This window comes from Rhinopithecus bieti, unplaced genomic scaffold (genome assembly GCF_001698545.2).
Source record: "Rhinopithecus bieti isolate Rb0 unplaced genomic scaffold, ASM169854v2 scaffold_30015, whole genome shotgun sequence".
Lineage (NCBI taxonomy): Eukaryota > Metazoa > Chordata > Mammalia > Primates > Cercopithecidae > Rhinopithecus > Rhinopithecus bieti.
The window spans coordinates 468,524-487,102 of NW_016812995.1; the positions used below are offsets into that span (position 1 = coordinate 468,524).

The 18,579-nt window shown below is 50.0% G+C and overlaps 1 protein-coding gene across 15 annotated transcripts in view; it reads left to right on the forward strand.

Annotated features, from left to right (window-relative positions):
- The window catches only part of SLC22A14 (solute carrier family 22 member 14), a 42,722-nt gene extending 30,924 nt beyond the window's left edge, over positions 1–11,798 (forward strand). For 8 of the 15 annotated variants that reach the window (XM_017847420.1, XM_017847425.1, XM_017847419.1 and 5 more), the window contains 10 exons: positions 280–348; positions 477–580; positions 789–943; positions 2,171–2,339; positions 6,191–6,311; positions 6,580–6,677; positions 6,937–7,151; positions 8,783–8,936; positions 9,547–9,747; positions 11,409–11,798. In XM_017847420.1, the coding sequence (XP_017702909.1) occupies positions 280–348; positions 477–580; positions 789–943; positions 2,171–2,339; positions 6,191–6,311; positions 6,580–6,677; positions 6,937–7,151; positions 8,783–8,936; positions 9,547–9,747; positions 11,409–11,562 (1,440 nt within the window). In that variant the 3' untranslated portion in view covers positions 11,563–11,798. The remainder of the gene's footprint in view (positions 1–279; positions 349–476; positions 581–788; positions 944–2,170; positions 2,340–6,190; positions 6,312–6,579; positions 6,678–6,936; positions 7,152–8,782; positions 8,937–9,546; positions 9,748–11,408) is intronic. The other 7 variants (XM_017847428.1, XM_017847427.1, XM_017847432.1 and 4 more) reach the window with 6 other exon arrangements.
- Positions 11,799–18,579: the final 6,781 nt, after the last annotated feature.

Below are 18,579 nucleotides of genomic sequence, written 5' to 3' on the forward strand. Positions count from 1 at the left end.
TCTGTCCAAGAAATCGCTCCTGTAGTTGTGGCTCTGACCTTAGAACTCACAAAACGTGGGGCTCGGGGAAAGAAGCAGCTTTGATCAGGCATCTGTACGGGGGTTCCCAACCCGAGCTGCAATCTAGGCCCTTTACAACACAGACCACACTAGCATGAATCTGCAGGATGGGCCTGGCATCTGCCTTTGGGAAAGAGTCTGCACTGATTCCTACCTTTGCTCAGTTACCGCCTGTCCCCCACACACATCTTGGCCTGTGCCTCTTGTCAATCTCTCCAGGCTCAGCTCTCAGGGTGGAGCAGGTGCCGGAGGGGTTGCAGAGGTAACAGAGCAGAGGCAACAGCTGAGGTACGCTGCACACAGTTACCTGCCCCTACCCCAGGTCTCCTTGGCCTATAGGTTCCACCCTGGGATGAGGCTCAGTCTCCGGACCCAAAGGTGGGCGCCCGTGACCAATCCCTGTGTCTGACCCACAGTTTGACTTGGTATGTGGCGCGGAGACAAAGAAGGACACTGCACATATCATGTTCATGGCAGGACCCCTGATAGGCTCTCTCATCTTCGGGCTCATAACTGACAAGTGAGTCCCCAGGAGTTTCTGCTGGCCCTCAAGCCATCCCACCTCCTCCTCATGGGCATTCAGGGTTGGAGTGTGTCAGGCTGAGGGAGGTGAGGATTGGGGTTCTCCAGGGACCCATAGATGGCTCAGGGCCTGGCCCAGGTATATCAGGCTGGGGCCAGCCAGGGAGATCCCAGCGCTTGGTGCAGCCTCCCTTTGACTCCTGTAGGATAGGCCGCTACCCTGCCATCCTGCTGTCACTGCTGGGGCTGATCATCTTCGGCTTTGGGACAGCCTTCGTGAACAGCTTTCACCTGTATTTGTTATTTCGCTTTGGCATCTCACAGTCAGTGGTGGGCTACGCCATCAGCAGCGTTTCTCTGGGTGAGACTGGGCCTCAATGGGGCAGGGTGGGGTGGCACAGGGACATGGTGGCATAGGCGGGTGACAAGGGGAAGTAGTGGCAGGGGGCGTGATGTCATAGCCAGATGGCAAGGGGGCGTGGCATGGCTGCAAGAGGGCGTGGCAGGTGTGTGGTGGCGTGAGCACCTGCTGGGAGCCCACAGGACACAGAGTCAGGGGCCTAATTGGACAGGCAGAAGTGGAAGGGATCTCCATTCCTGGCTGCCCGGAGATGCCAGAGAATCAGTACCCTGACTGCTCTTCCACCTTCATCTCCTTCCTAACTCCCTCATACCCCACACCTTCCACTGCACACTCCTTGCGTACCCCCAAGCCCCATGAGTTACATTTATTGAGCCCTTAAGAAAGGCCATGCAGAAAAAAAAAAAGAGGAAGAAGAAGAAGGAGGAGGAGGAGGAGGAAAGAAGAAAGAAGAAGAAAAGAAAAAAGGAGCAGGAGGAGGAGGAGAGGAGGAAGAGGAAGAGAAGAAGAAAGAGAAGGAGAAGAAGAAGAAAGAACCAGGTAGCTGCTAAGAAGAAGAGCCAGGCATCTGCTAAGCCCTTTATATGCATTGCCTCATTTCCTCCTGATGCGACTCTCTTCAGCAGGCAGTATTCTATTACTCCTTCAGCTGAGGAGGACTCTTGAGCCTCAGGGAAGTTAACCAACTTACACAGGGTCACACAGCAACTAAGTGAAGAAGCTGGGACTTCAACCCAGGCCTGTGAGATACTAAAGCACCCAGTGCAGTCTTATAGCTGCAGCTGCCTAGTTGCTCGGGGTTTCCTGGCAGGAGAACCTCTTCTCATTGGGATCCTTAGGCCTAGGTGGCCAAAGCACGAATACACTCAGAACAAAGACAAGGACGGTGGTTCCTTGCCTGACCATGTGTTGGGCCACGTGTCTGGTATTGTGTCTTTTCTATGAGAGGCACATGGTCAGACAGGGGGTGTGCAGAGGGAGCAGCCAGGTGGAGTGGGAAGGAAGCTGTGTGTATGATTAGGAGACAAGGGTGTGCCCTGGTGGGAACAGAAGTGCTCTACCAGGCTCTGAGGGGCTGTCTCTGGACCCAGTGCAGAGACAAGCAGAAGAAGCTTTGCCTGATCTCAACTGTCCAGAGGAGGTGGGGATACCCAGGAAGGCTGAATGCAAGGGCAGCCCTGGGGACCCTGAAGTGACTATGGTTTTGTCCTCTTGGCTTCTGCACAGCCACTGAGTGGTTAGTGGGCGAGCACCGGGCCCACGCCATTATCCTGGAACACTGCTTTTTCGCTGTTGGGGCCATGTTGCTGACGGGGATCGCCTACAGTCTTCCCCACTGGCGGCTGCTGTTTCTGGTGGGTGGGGTACTTGCGGTCCCCCTCATCTCCTATATCTGGTGAGCAAGCGAGTACAGGGCATGTACAGGTCTGGGTCTGATGGGCTGGATGTCGATGAGAGTGGAGGGTCCTTGAAACTGTGGGAATGGGTGGGATTTCCCCTGGGAGAAAGTGCCTGTGGATGGGATGAGATAGGAAGGCACCAAGGGCAGAGCCTCTGAACCTCAGCATTAATCTCCTCCCTGACCCAGAGAAGACCCTAAAGAGATGTCAGACAGGTGGTCAGAAAACCGGGAGGAAGAGTGTTGAAGACCAAGGGTTTAAGGACAAGGGAAGGGTCAGTGTTGAAGGCAAGAGGAGTGAGGCTGGGAAAGGGTCTGCCAGCCTTGGTGACCTTCTTGAGGTAGCTTCACTGCAGTGGCAGAGGGTTAAGGAGTGACTAGGAGCAGAAGAAATTCAGCCAGGAGAGACTTTCATAGAAAGAGGGAGAAAGGGATGATTTACGTGGGCAACTAAGACAGAGTCAGGGAAGAGTATCAGATGTTTTGAATGTAGGGGAGTCACAGACAGGAACCTAAGAGATTGAAGCTGGGAGAGGACAACTGATGGGGCAAAAGTTGGAGGAATAAGGGTTGAGAACAAAAGTGAGATGCCACAGCTAATCTTGGGCAGGTGGGGAAAAGAGAGGGACAAAAGAGAAGGCCGAGAGGGAGGTGAGAAGAAGCTGAAAGAACCCACGTGTAAAGGGTTAGGCAGTTCTGCATGAAACAATGATCATATTTAATCTTGACATTATTACATTTAATCTTGACCCCTCTAGAAGAAGTACACTACTCCCATGTCATGGGAGCTGGGGAGGAGGGAGAACTGAGGCTTCTGAGGGTGGAAATAACTTGTCCAACATCACACAGCTAGAAAGTGGGGCACCTGGGATTTGAACTCAGGGGCTGTCTCCAAAGCCCCTGCATTTTAACTGTACCATATGTAGTAAGGATGATAAAAGATGGGGTTAACAGCATGGGAGCTGGAAGCAATGGCTCATGCCTATAATCCCAACACTTTGGGAGGCTGAGGTGGGAGGCGCGCTTGAGGCTAGGAGTTTGAGACCAGCCTGGGCAACACAGCAAGACCCTACCTCCACACAAAATTTTAAAATTAGCCAGACCTGGTGGCACACACTTGTAGTCCCAGCTACTTGGGAGGCTGAGGTGGAGGATCACTTGAGCCCAGGAGATCATGGCTGCAGTGAGTTATGATTGCATCATTGCACTCCAGCCTGGGCAGAAGAGTGAGACCCTGTTTCAAAAAAAAAAATTCAGTCCAGTTCAATTAAAACTTTAATCTTACATCAGATCCACAGCTTTTTCCTGGCTCCTCGCTCAGGATAGTGGCCAAGGGGGATGAGGTCTGTTCTGACCTATTGTTCTTCCTCCTATCTCCTTGTTCTGATTTTCCAGGTTCTAGGCATGGGATAGGGACATCAGATAAAATAGACCAAAGACTGACATGGCAGGGGCTATTATAGTCTCTCAGGGTCCTCTGTAGGGTAGATATTCAAATGCCATCACTCTTGGGTCCATTCGTGGGTCTTCTGAGCACTGGAATTTCCTAATGCGCCCAGTGCTCTGTTTGTGACCTCCCTCAGCTCCTGTCCCTGGCAGTTCACCCCACAGCCTCTTTGTGTAGGGGTCTCCTCATCCTAGCACATGGGGTGCCTTTAAGACAGCAGGGTCCACTTGGCCAAAAAACCCCACTGTTCCCCAGCCTCCACCCTGTTGTGGTGGGCTGCTCCATTCAACCTCCTGCCTTCATTATACCCAGATGAGAGATGGGCATCATTCTCTGGGTTTATGTAGGCCCTCAAACTCCAGGTGACACATATTAACTCTCCTATAATCTCTCTCACTGTCTGGAATACCAGCGCAAGCCCCCATGTTTCTGAATTAGCAAGTTCCAGCCAGAGTGGGATGGTAGATGTCCTTTTTAAAAGGCAGTCCCCTCATCTATCTAAGGAGTTCTCTTGAACTCCCCTTTGCCTAGCTTGAGTAGATGAGAGCTGTATGGGGAGTGAGGAGGAGAGATTCAAGACCCTGTCCCTTCCATGAACTGGATTTCCAGCCTCTATTGGTAGGCTGTTAGCAATGAGCACCAATGTGCTATGGGTGCTCAAGGTCCCTCTTTTGACATAGTTAGGTCCCCTAGGCTTTGGCACTCTGGGCCTGTGATAGGAGGGGCAGTACCAATGATCTCTAATGTATCTTTGGGGTTATTCTTTTAGTGTCTTCATGGATAGTTCTGCTGATTTGTACTAGCCTCCTTTTCAAGCAGTAGCTTGGCCACATCCTTGGTGTTTTCTCCCAAACACACTTTGTCATTCATGGAAAATGAATAAACAACATGGCTAACATGAGCATTTGACAAATCTTTAAGTTCTGCTTCCCTTTTAATTATAAATTCTAATTTGTTTCTCTCTTCTTACATTTTACTGTAAGTAGTCAAGAGAAGCCATACCACACCCTCAGCACTTTGCTTAGAGACTTCTTCCACCAAATGTCCTATTTCATCACTTACGAGTTCCTTCTTTCACAAACACTAGGGCATGAATACAGTTCAGCCAAGTTCTTTGCCATTTTGTAGCAAGGATTGCCATTTCTCCAGTTTCTACTAGTTCTTCATTTGCATCTGAGACCTCATCAGAAAGTCTTTATTGTCCATATTTATGTCAACATTCCGTTCATGACCTCTTCAGTGCATTTGTTACATCTCTCCCATTGTGTCCTCCCTCCCATTCTCTTTGTCCTTGAGAGTTGGTATCCTTTTTTTATTCCTGTTTTTTCAGTGGACATGAGGCCAATCCCCCATCTTTTTGAAGAAGTCTCAGTTTAATGACTTTCTTTAGGAGAGTTTGACAGCCTTAGAGTGGAAAATGATGACTGCTGAACCCTGGTGGGAGAGAGGAGGAGCAGGGCAGGTATAAGGAATGAAGTTGTCTCTAGTGTCTTGAGTGTGTGTTTATGGCAACCAGCCAGAATCGTGGTCAGGGAGGGAGTGGTGGTGTAAGAAATCAGCAGGCATAGTTTTATCAAAAAGTTATACCACCTTAGGGGACTGAGGCTGTACCAGTCCCAAGTACATAGCTCTGCCTCTGTGTTCTTGGACAAGCCTCTACTCCTCGAGCCTGAGAGTAAAATGGGGATAATCACACTAGGTCCAGGTTTGGATGAAGATTAAACAAGACTATATATACAAGGGCACCGAGCACCATTATTTTTCACACATAAGTGCTTTTTATGCCAATCTGTGTGGATTCTGACAGCCTGAGAGGATGGGAAAAAACAGAGAGGACTTATTCTGAGGTCAAAGGCAATAGAGATGTGGCTGGGGAGAGATGGGACAGAGTAGAGACCTTCACTCACCCCTCCATTCACCCAGGCAGAGTGCTGGGCACTGGGGTCAGACCCAGGGTCCTGCCCCCTCACACTCCTCAGGCTGTTGGGGAGACAGGGAACAGGAGAAATCCCAACTAAAAGCATGGGAGCTCTACAGGAGGCTGTGGCATGGAGATCGGAGCCCTCAGCGTGCCTGAGCAGATAGGGATGGCCCCCCTAGATAGAAAAGGAGAGAACTCTCAGTGATAACCGAGGGCAAATCAAGGAGGCTGGAGACAGAGGCAGCCAGTGGTCAGGGTGTCACTTAGCAGCAGTGGAGGCCATGTGAGGCTTAGACAGGGGAAGGCCTGACTGCCGGGGAGGAGCAGAGGGCAGCTCAAGGTCAGTGGTGGCCTTCAAGGCCCCGACATCTGAATCACCTCATGCTGGCACAGGATGGCCACAGATGAGGCCACGAGAGGGCCAGCAGGGGTCTCTGGGCATCATAGAACAATGAGATAAGAGAGGGACTGGCCACACAGGATTCTCCCAGAGTCCCCACGGTGGCTGATGATGAAAGGGAAGGTGAAGGAGGCCAAGCAGATGCTGTGCTACGCTGCAAGTGTGAACAAGAAGACCATTCCTTCAAATCTGCTGGACGAGGTAAAGGGCTTCCAGCCAGGAGTGGGGCCGGAGTAGTGGGCTGTGGAAGGGCCCCTTCCCTCCTCATCCCTTCAGGTGGGACATTGGTCCAGAGGGTGCCCCCAGTCCTCTTCTTAAGGACAATGGTGACAGCAAAATTGAACCCTGCCAGGGAAGGCCAGACGCCAGCTGGCACTTTCAGGGACAGGCAGGCCTTGTGGGTGCTGTGGGGCTGGGGAGCAAGCTGGGGTCTTGGCTCTGCCTCTGACTGGTTCTGCTTGTTCTGTAGGTGCAGCTGCCCAGAAAGAAGGTGACTCAGGCCTCTGTCCTGGACTTCTGTAAGAATAGGCAGCTCTGCAAGGTGATCTTGCTGATGAGCTGCGTGTGGTGAGTATCCAGGGCTCGCTGGCAGGGACTGCAAACAGGTCCGCAGGCTGGAAACTTTAGGGAGAGGATGGGAATGGTCAGGCTGCAAGGGAGGCAGCCCAAGGACACAGATCACAGGTCTCTGTGCTTACTTCTCTCCTCTGTTCCTACCCTGACCCTTGCTGCTCTGCCTCTGTCTTTATTCCTGGCTCTGTGTGTGTGTGTGTGTGTGTGTGTGTGTGCATGTATGCACGCGCACGTGCCTCCTGGCTTCATCCAGGTTTACCGTCAGTTACACCTATTTTACGTTGAGCCTGAGAATGAGAGAGCTGGGCGTGAGCGTCCACTTCAGACATGTGGTCCCCAGCATCATGGAGGTGTCTGCCCGGCTGTGCTGCATCTTTCTTCTCCAGCAGATTGGGAGGAAGTGGAGCCTGGCTGTGACTCTCCTCCAAACCATCATCTGGTGCTTGCTTCTCCTTTTCCTCTCTGAAGGTACAGCTCATCCTTCCCCTGTGGGTTGCCCACAGCCTTCCTGCTTTTCAAAACCCCTCCCCACTGCCACCTGCCCTGGCTGGCCACCTAGACACCCTGGGAATCAGCCTCCTGCACCTATAGCCCACCCACCCCACAGAGGCCCCAGCACCTCCAATCCCTGGAGCACTGCCCTTCCTGGGTGGGGTCTCCCAGACAGGGCACCCACACTCTCTCAGAGACCTGAGGAAGGAGGGTGTACTTTCCAGAGGACAGCAGGCAGCAGCCTTCTTCCACCAGATTCCAATCCACCTTAGAAGTAGGTCTAATGGTTACATGTGAATAGATGATGGCAAAAATATTCCTTCAACTGCTGCCCGGACCCATCTGTCATCTGTAGCCCCTTTGACTGGGAAATGCCTGTTGTTCTCTGTAGCTTCACCAGGAATAACCTGCCCACTGAAAACTGAGTGTAATGTGGGGCTCAGCACTCAGGAACAGCTTTTGTATGGAGGCCCCTCCTTTCCAGAGGGGCTGAGTGCTGCGTTCCTGCGGGCTTAGCACTAGAAAAGGAAACAGGAAGGGCTGGTGTTATCTTCAGAATCTCAAAGAGCCCTAAACAGTGGATACGCCACAGGTCCTAGAGCTGGAGCGATCTGTGCAGCACACTCGCTTAGAATGACTGCCTGCGGAGCCTTTTCACAGTCCAGCAAGGGCAGCGGAGGCTAGATCCAGGCCTGCTGGAAGGGTTCCCTCCCTTTCTCCAGGGCTGGAATTGTGTGTGTCTGGATTAGGACCTTTCCACTCCCAGATGCTGGCAGTGTAGATTGGGTAACACAAAATGTGGAAACAAATTTATTATTGAATGTTTATTGCCTCGTGGTTTTTAAAAACGCGGGTCTACGCTGAGTCAAGCAGAAATATGTAAACTCGGAAGTGTGAGATAAACTAGGAATGGACTCCCCAGTAGATCAAACTGGATCTCTGATTTCATCCCAGAGACAAGAAAAGCCAGGACTGGAATGGGAGTGAGGCTGGGGCAGGGTCCTGCAGAGGCTGCCAGGCAGGCAGGCAGGGGCTGAAGCCCCCAGCTTCACCAGGTCTGAGGAATGGGCTTTCTCCGGTTTCCCCTTCATTGTGCCTGTCTAGCTGGCCAGAAAACATCCTGGAATGTTTGGGACCTATCCCAGCCATTCAGGCCCCAGGAACCAAACACCCCCTTACTCTGACCACCTTGCAGAGCCCTGGTGGTACAGCCCTGAGCAGGGGTTCCAACCCAGAGGACACAGGCCTGGCCCTAAGTGGATCCCCAGTGGGGTGAGGAAGCTGCAGTTGGGTGAGGAGGTGGAGCGAAGACACAGCCTTGGAGGCGGAGATGGGGGTATTGGGTGTAGCATGGGAGACAGTGGCCTGAGAGGCCATGGGGGTCCCAGGGGACCTCCCCACCCCTGCTGACCAACTCTGCAGGACTTCTGGACTGACCAACTCTGTCCTGCCTTCTGTACTGACTGGGCCTCTGACAGCTTGCCCCTCCTCTGATGGAATGCCTGAGCCTGCTGGCCAGCTGGGCAGGTGGTGGGGAAGGCTGTTCAGATGCCTTCTAGGAGGGGTCAAGGGAGGGCTGATGGGCGGGCCTCCTTCACCCGCCCCAGGGGAGGATGGCTTCAGACTCAGGCGGCCACGTTGTCCGGCCACAGAGCGGAAATCCATGACGATCTTGATGCTCACACTTGGAGAGTTCAGCCTGGCTGCCACTGTCACCGTGTTCTTCCTCTACACCGCTGAGCTCCTCCCCACCATGCTCAGGTATGCGGTCTGGTGGGTGAGGGGGCCATGGCGGCATGGGCAGGGACTGACAATGACAAGATTAATGCAGCAAGTAAGACAAGCATTCACCTGGTGACAAGCACTGTGCTAAACAGTTTACATAAGTGATCTCATTTAAACACCCCACAAAATCCCCCAAATGCCATCGCTAACCCCATTTCAGATGCAAGACCAGATAGATGAAGGCACTCAATTAAGGGCAGACAGAGCAAGCAGCAGAGCTGGGATTTGGACCCAGGCAGCCTGACTCTAGCCCCTGCCTTGCACTCACTGCCTGCAAAGTGTTTGGGCCACTCGGAGGCTCAGATCCTTCCCTGAGGTTGGTGATGGGAGCACTATCTTCCTGCCTGGCTGGCATCACTGCCTGTGTCCTCTCCCTGCACTTCCATACAATGCTGCATGGTTTCTGCCTCTCCCCCTCCTCATCTCCCTTGAAGAGGCCCAGAAGAAATTATTGTCTACTTGGAATCACACAGTGAGGACGGGACAGGGTGGAGACTGGAGGGTGTGGGGTTTCATATAGCTGCTGGCCTGGCCCAGCCTCTGAACCCGACAGACCTCTCAGAGGAGCTCTCACCTCCACTTTCAGGGCGACAGGTCTGGGGCTGGTGTTTCTGGCCTCGGCGGCTGGAGCCATCTTGTCTCTGACAATCATCAACCAGACCCCCTCCCTCCTGCCCATCTTTCTCTGCTGCATCTTAGCCATCGTGGCCTTTTCCCTCTCCTTCCTGCTACCGGAAACGCGAGATCAGCCCCTCTTCCACAGCCTGGAGCACTCCCCACAGATGAGGTAGGTGTGGGAGCCTCCTGGGCTGTGCCAGCACGGGGCCTGGCTCTGAAGCCTTGGTACAGAGAGCATGTGGGGCATTGTCCATCCCTGCTCCTCTGCCAGAGAGCCTGTGACCCGAAGGCTGCCATGTCTGCAGCAGTCTTCCTGCTCCTCTGGCTGCTGCTGCCTACCTGCTCCTACCCAGCCTCTGCCAGCTCCCATCTTGCTGCCCCTCCTGACCCGGGCTGGGCCATGTCGTCTCCTTTCCTTGCCCCTGCCTGCCTGTCTGGATGGGGGCATTGCTTTTGGGCATACCCTCCAGGGGCACTCCTCCCAGAGGCTCACTCTCCTCCCAGGGACAGAGGACTGGCTTGGAACCAACTCTGAGTACATCTCTTTTCCTGTCTGAACTCCTAGTTCCTCATGAAAAACCCAGTCTTGATGAAGGACTCTGGCCTCTTGACCCCAGCAGCCCAGGACCCCATTTGGGAACTAGGCTCCACCCAACACCTCCGTGGGCACTTCTGGCCTCTGATCTCCCAAGTGTCCCCTGGAAAAGACTTGTCATGATTGGCAGAACCATCCCTTCTGGGATTTGGGTCAATGAACATGCTCTCCCTGGACCTGAGGGGACCCGAGCAGCAGTATGGAGCAGAAGTTGCCAAGGCCCTAGAGTGTCCTCTGCTCTGTGCCACAGGAGTCACTGCCTCTGGCCTTTCTCTGCCCTCCTCCCTACCATCTTCCTCCTGCCCTCCCGCCCTGCTCTCATTCGAATCACACATGCTAGGCACTGTGCCAGGGCTTGACTGTCAAAGGTCAGAGGTCAGCACTCCCCACCCTTGAGAAAGCCATAGCTTATGTGAAGACAGATAATGCAAACAGCTACTGCTAGCAGACTCTGACAGTGGGATGTACAGGATCTATAGGAACCTAACAAGGGAAGAATGTTCATTTGGGGAGTCGGGGAAAATGTCACAGTGACATCTGAGTAGAGCTTTGAAGGATGGATAGAAACTTGCCCCACCCTAGAGAGAGGAAGTTCAGCGCCGCACAGGGAGAGCAGATAGTGGTTATGGGCACAGATTCCATGTGCCGCAATCTCCTAGTGTGTGCGTGGAGAAGTTACCTCATACCTCTGAGACTCAGTTTCTTCATTTGAAAAGTGGAATGAGAACAGAGTAATAACAATAGCTAAGATGTATTGAGCATTTGCTATGTGTTAGACCCTGTTCTATACATACCTTATCTCTCTCTATCCCCAAAACAATCAAATGCAAGGTAGGTCCTATCACTATCCCCATTTTACAGATGAGAACACTGGGGCACAGAGAGGTAAGGCCATGTAGCCCAGCCATCCCCCATGGGGTTTTTTGAGAGGATTAAAGCTACATAAAGCAGCTGGCACAGGGTCTGGCATGTGGCAAGTGCTCAGTAAATGCTAGCAGTGAAGATGGTGGACCAACTTCAAAGACACAGGAAAGAGAAGGGTCTCGAGAGGGTTGGGAGCTGGAGCAGGCCTGATTCTGGAGGCTCCTGGCAAAGCTCGACTGGGGACCTGCCGGAGTGAGAAAGGTTCACCTCTTGGGAACGCAGGGTTGGGTGCTGCTGAAGGCACAAGCCGCTGCTTTTCTCAGCTTCTGGAAAGATGTGGCCCTGGACTCATCCTCTGATGGCTCTTTCAGGAATAAGGTCAAGGACATGACGACTGAGGATACGTCATCTGATGATATGTCGTCTGATGATATGTCTGAGGAAGCGGCCAAGAACGTCATTCTCAATGCCCAGATCCTGAGATTGGACCCATACCCTGTCTCCAAACCTGCCTTGGAGCAATAAAGAGGAAGCAAACATTCAGGCTCCCCAAGGGCCAGGCCCCCAGACCATCTTGGGTTGGAATTGAGTGGCCAAGTATGGGGTTGTGGATTCCAGGCCACAGATTCCAGGCCCAGTTCAGTCTGTGGGGCAGGATCAGTCCTGCTCCCGGACCAGCCCTTGACATTAAAAAAAATGGCCCCCCTTCTGCGGGAGCTCTGCTGTGATTCATTCCAATAAAGGTACAATGTTGGTCTTGAGATAGCTGGGTCAAAGTTGGCCATGCGTGGAGAATGCAGAGGCCCTTGGCCTGTAGGAGGATGGGTTAGACAGACTCCTTAGTGTCTTTGTCTAATCACTCAGGGACAGTAAGGAGCTCTCTGGATGGGGGCAGGGGAGTGGGGAGGGCAATGTCAATGAGGGCCAGAGGTGGAGCGAGGGCAAGACTGTGCCTGCACACCAACCACACCTGCTAGCCCACGCATCCGCTAGCATGGCGGGTTTCCACCTGAAGCACAGGCTGAGGACAGATTTCAAAGCTCCATTTTATGCACTAGTCAGGGCAGGGATGGAATGTAAAGGAACAATGAGAACTTCTCTCATTTGTCCCATTGTACAGGGCTTTCTTACCATCTTTTCACTGATGCTGCAAATAAGCATGGCCTCGGGAATTACCCAAATCAGTCCACATCCCTGGGGATGTTTCCTGATGGCTCCATCCTAGCTGACCTCTGGCCTCCACCACTCTGAGGATAAGCCCCCATATCCCAGCTCACATCCTAACTGCCCTGCAGGTGATTCTGCCCTTCTCAGCTGGCATGGGGGCTCTGCCAGGCAGGGCCCAGGACTCCTCAACCAGACTGTGAAGTCCTTGGGTCAGGCCCTCGGCACTACCCCCTCTCTCCCTGCGAGAGGAGGAGTCGGAGCCTGTCTTACCTCCTCCATGCTTGCCTAGTTTATTGGAAGATCATGGGCTTGCAGAGAATAGCTCTGGTTCGACTCCTTGTAGCCTCTGAGGGAGGAAGACAGATAAGCATGTCAGTTCTCATGGAGACAGGGCAGCAAGGCCATAGATCTCCCAGGCAGGTTGGAATCCAGTGAAGCAGGGAGTGGCCTCCAGCATTCCTGGCACTCTGGCCCAGCACACTGCTTTGCGCATGTGCTCCCAAGCTTTGGGGCACCAAGAAGCTGGTGTCCACGCCTTTCCCTTTCAGTGTCATTTTCTGTGCCTACTGTTCTTAACTGGGTTTCCTAGTATGGTCTCCAAAGTGGGGTTTGAAGGGCCCAGAAAGGGATCTCGCGAAGTATCTGTCCATAGGACCACAGGATGCTTGAGAAGTCACTGTTGCTCTTTCTGGCAGAGGCCTGTGTGTGAGCTGTGATGCCAACATATTAGCCTTATTTAAACACCTCTCCTCAAGTTACTTTGCCAGGAATCACCTAGTGCCACAGGGGACAGGAGGAAGAAGGGGGCCAGGACAGAAAACCGATGGGGCTGTGTGGGTGTGAAGGAGCTGGTTGTACAGGCTGTGGCTGTCGGCAAGACCAACTGCACTCCTACATGCTTTCAATTTTTCTTAGGTGGCCAAGGCTTGTCAGTCAGTTCCAGATAGGACCTATCTAGTTGTTTACTGAATCAATGGCTATTATTATTAATTTGAGACGGAGTCTCTCTCTGTTCCCCAGGCTGGAGTGCAGTGACTGGATCTCAGCTCACTGCAAGCTCCGCCTCCTGGGTTCACACCATTCTCCTGCCTCAGCCTCCCAAGTAGCTGAGACCACAGGCACCCGCCACCTCGCCCGGCTAATTTTTTGTGTTTTTAGTAGAGATGGGATTTCACCGTGTTAGCCAGGATGGTCTCAATCGCCTGACCTCGTGATCCGCCCATCTCAGCCTCCCAAAATGCTAGGATTACAGGCGTGAAGCACCACACCCGCGGGCCTGGGCCTAACTATCTATTTAGAGTCTTGACCATTACGAACGGTGCAGTTTTATTGGGACTTAGACCCTGCTGTCCCATTACTTGAGCGCCAACTAACAGATCGTACCTTGGTATCGACAGGGCTCTAAAAAGCTGCTGCCTAGGTCGGGAGGCGCGCAAGCGTGGGTCCGGGGACTCATCTGAGTTGGGAGGCTCCGAGAGACCGCCCTGGCCAACATGGTGGAAACCCCTCTCTACTAAAATACAGAATTGCAGCGTGGTGGGCTCCTGTGTCCTACGCCTCCTCGGGGTGAAGGCTGAAGAGCGCAGAATCCCCTGAACCCTGCCGACAGGCGGAGCCTTGTACAGTGGCCGAGTCGCGCTCATCTGCTTCGCAGCCTGAGCCGACGGCTCCTGCTCCTCAAAACAAACAACACACAGACAATGGTATAGGTTCTGATTTGAGATGTGCTAGTAACTGTGACAAAATCACACTGGATTTGCAACCAGGCTTAGATGTACATAACCTAACATCTCAACTTTCATACGGTATTAGTATGGCTATACTCACCTACGTCCCCCCGCTGCTGCTTCAGGCCTACTGCCGGTATATATAATTTTGCTTTGAAAAATGAACGCTTCACGAACTTATTTTTCAGTATATCTCAGTAATATAGATCATATGTAAAAATGGCAGCATTTTGGATATATTGAGCAAATAAAGCATTAAAATTAATTGCACCTATTCTTATTTATCTATTTTAATTTTACTTTAAGTTCTGGGATACATGTGCTGAAGGTGCAGGCTTGTTACGTAGGTATACATGTGCCATGGTGGTTTGCTGCACCTGTCAACCCATGATCTAGGTTGTAAGCCCTGAATGCATTAGGTATTTGTCCTAATGCTCTCCTTCCTCTTTCCTCCCATCCCCTCACCGGCCCCAGTGTGTGATGTTCCCCTTTCTTTGTCTATGTGTTCTCATTGTTCAACTCCCACTTATGAGTGAGAACATGATTATTATTTTGATAATATGCGGTGTTTGGTTTTCTGTTCCTTGTGTTAGTTTGCAAGGATGATGGTCTCCAACTTCATCCATTTCCCTGCAAACGACATGAACTCATTCTTTTTTATGGCTGCATAGTATTCCATGATGTATACGAACTGCACCTATTCTTAAAAATGTTTTGAAATGTGACTAACAAAAATTTTAAAACTATACATGACTTGCTTCTGTGTCTCACATTATAGTTCTATTACACAGTACTAGACTAGAACATTCCTTTTGTTGGTCTCACACATCATTCTTATCACACAGGTATCTTGTTGTAATGACTAAAATGCCAAAATTGTATGAAATTGTCTGCTGTCAATAAATTCTCTTTCTCACACATGTGATATTTTTATGATACAATAGACAGTGTCGACATGTCGGCAGGGGCCTCCCTGTGTGCAGAAAGAGAGAGAGAGAAGTCAGTAATCTGGCAGCTTGTGATGGTACCCGTGGATGCCTGCGAACTGTGAATTCTGGAGCTCTAATTTCCTGGTCACTGACTACTTGCCTTTGTGGAATTCTCACCTGCTTCTTTTAGCTGTTTGTATATTTCTACCATTGTTCAAGCACTGGCCTAAATGTGGCAGCAGCCTCTTGTCCTAGGTTATCCCCTTTCATCCCCATCCTTGACATGGGATGCTGCTGACCATTTACCAAAGGCCTTGAGGTCATGTTGAAGGGATGCCTGGGGTGAGTGTGAAGCAGCTCGGTACAGGATGAGGCCCCCAGACCATGAGTAGAAAACTTAGCCCCCCATGAATGCAAGCCCCAAGCCCAGAAACAAACAGTTGTGAATCTTGTAAGGCCTTGGCAGAAGCAAACACTAAAGCAATCCACAACAAGGTTGCCACAGCAACTCAAGACTTATAGGGCTTCTAAGGAAGATGAATCTCAATGAAAATGAACTTGTAAGTAAAAATTACTGAGCACACGAAGAAACAAAATGGCATGAAAACAGAAGGAATACACTGGAGAGTTTGCCATCAGTGGACTAGTGGTGATAGTGCTCTTTCTGAAAAGACTTTGTTTAAAATGTTCAGAGATAAAGTCACATAACTCCTAAGACACAAACTTGGAAAAAGACACCCATAAATCCTAGAAATGAACACTATAGTGGCTGAATTAAAGAACACAATAGAGAAGTAAAATCAGAATAAGATACTGCCCAAGAGGGAGTGAGTTGCTCGATTCTTTTATTATTAAATATAACTCCCCTGTCTCTATTAATGCTTTTTGCCATAAGTTTTATTTCACCTGACATTCTTACAGTAATCTTTTAAACTTTTTAATTGAAGAATAACACATGTAGAAGTGCATAAATCATTTAATGTGTTTTTGTTTATTTGTTTTTAGAGACAGGGTCTCGCTCTCTTTCCCAAGCCAAAATACAGTGGTGCAATCATAGCTCACTGCATCCTCGATTTCCTGGGCTCAAGTGATCCTCCTGCCTCAGCCTCCCAAAGTGCTGAGATTACAGGTGTGAGCCACCATGCCCAGCCCTGTTTTTTTGAATATCACAAAGCACATACTGGGTACCCATTGCCCTTATCAAGAAACAGGAAATTATCAGCATCCCAAAGCTCCCTCCTTCCTCTCTCAGTCACCATCTCCCCTTCCTTCAAGGTAATTACTCATTTCTAACAATATAGGTTACTTTTACTGGTTTTTGAACTTTATAAGAGCAGTCACAGTTTGAACTCTTGCTTCTTTCACTCAACTCTGAGATTCATCCATCATAGCTCACTGCAGCCTCAAACTCCTGGGCTCAAACAATCCTCCTGCTTCAGCCTCCAGAGTAGCTGGGGCTACAGGCACATGCCACCATATCTGGTTAATTAAAAAAAAATTGGAGGCTGGGCACAGTGGTTCATGCCTGTAATCCCAGCACTTTGGGAGGCTGAGGTGACTGGATCACTTGAGGTCAGCAGTTCAAGACCAGCTTGGCCAACAGGGAGAAACCCCCTCTCTACTAAACATAAAAAAATTAGCCTGGCATGGTGATGCATGCCTGTAATCCCAGCTACCTGGGAGGCTGAGGTGAGAGGATGGCTTGAACCTGGGAGGCAGAGGTTGCAGTGAGCCGAGATGGTGCCACTATACCCCAGCCTGGGCGTCAGAGTGAAACTCCATCTCAAATTTTTTTTTTTTTGGAGACAAGATCTTGCTATGTCACTCTAGTTGGTCTTGAACTCCTGATCTCAAGTGATCTGGCCATCTCCATCTCCCAAGCAGCTGAGGTTACAGGTGCAAGCCACCATGCCCAGCAAGTCGTTTGTTTTTATGCTATATTCTGTTGTATGAATGGGCCACAGGTTATTCGTCCATATCCAAAGTGATAAACCTTTGGTGCTTTCCAAATGGTGAAAATGTGCTATGATGAATAATACCTGTATGAACCTTCTTGTAACTGTGTCCTGGAGAACAGACACCCTGGTTTCTCTAGAGTTTTTACCTGGGAGCAAGAATGCTGAGTCAGAATACATCACTCAACTTTACTAGATATGCCAAGCCATTATCCAAAGTGGTGTTTCAATGTACACTTTTCAAAAGCAGGGTAGAAGACTTCATGCATGTCACATCTTTGATAATACCTGATTTTTTTCAGATGTAAGTTTTACACAATCTATGGCTGTGTAGTGATGTATCTTGAGTTTAAAATTGCATTTCCCCCCTTCCTAAGGAGGTTGAGAACTTTTTCATAAATGCATTGGCCACTTGGATTTTCTGTTTTGTGAAGTACCTAGTCAAGTCTTGCACCCATTTTTGTTTTTTGGATTTTGTTGTTGTTATTGTTGTTGTTGTTGTTTTGAGACGGAGTCTTGCTCTGTCACCCAGGTTAGAGTACAGTGGCACAATCTTGGCAAACTGCAACCTCCACCTCCTGGGTTCAAGTGATCCTCCCACTTTAGCCTCCCAAGTAGCTGGGATCGCAAGCATGCCACCACCACACTTGACTAATTTTTGTATTTTTAGTAGAGACAGGGTTTCACCATGTTGGCCAGGCTGATCTCAAATCCCTGGCCTCAGGTGATCTGCCCACTCTGGCCTCCCAATGTGCTGGGATTACAGGCATGAGCCACCATGCCTAGCCCCATTTTTGTATTGAGTTGTCTGTTCTTGTCCTTAGAGGTTCACTGGAGTGCCTTATGTATTCTTGCCATGAGTCCATTATCATCTTACCTGTTTTGCAAACATCTTGCCCTCCTTTGGCTTGCCTTTTCACCTAATTTTTTTTGCCTTTCACATTTACATATCTAATCTGCCTGAGACTGGTTTTTTTGTGTGCAGATATGATGTGAAGAAGGCTTTCATCTTCATTTTTTTTTTTATATGGATGCCTGATTTTTCCAGGATCCTTTATTGGAAAGATGGTCTTCCCCCTACTTGTCTCAGTGCCATCATAAATCAAGTGACTGTACATGTGGGTCTGGTTCTGGTTGTCTGTTCTGTTTCAGTCACCTGGCCATTCTTCTGTCAATACCACACTTTCTTAAGGACTCTAGTGTGTTAACCTCTTGGTATCTAGCACAGCAAGTTCTCCCATGTTGTTTTTTCTTTAAGACTGTCTTGGCTTTTCTTGGCTCTTTGCATTTCCATTTAAATCTTAGAGTCAGCTTGTGAAGTTCCACAACAACAAATAATGTGATGGAATTTTGATCAGAGTTGTGGTGACTCTAAAGGACAGTTTGCAATATTGAGTCTTCCAAACCAAGAACATGTTAAATCATCTCTACATTTATTTGTCTTCTCCAAAGTCCATTGGTAAACTTTTAGTTTACAGTTTTCTCATTAGAGCCCTTGTATGTTTTTACTTATGTATGGGTGCCTTACAATTTTAAGCTTTTGTAAATACTGTCTTTTGTTTTTGTTTTCTTAATTTCATTTTCCATTAATTGCTGGTATTGAGAATTGTAATTTTGCATGTTGATTTTTATATCCACAGTCTTGTTAAATAGTGTCTCTTCCTTTCCAACGTTTGTCTTATATTTCTCTTCCTTGCTTTGCTATACTAGCTAGTTCCTCCAGTACAACATGGAAAAGAAGTGATATGTGTAGGAATTCTTGTC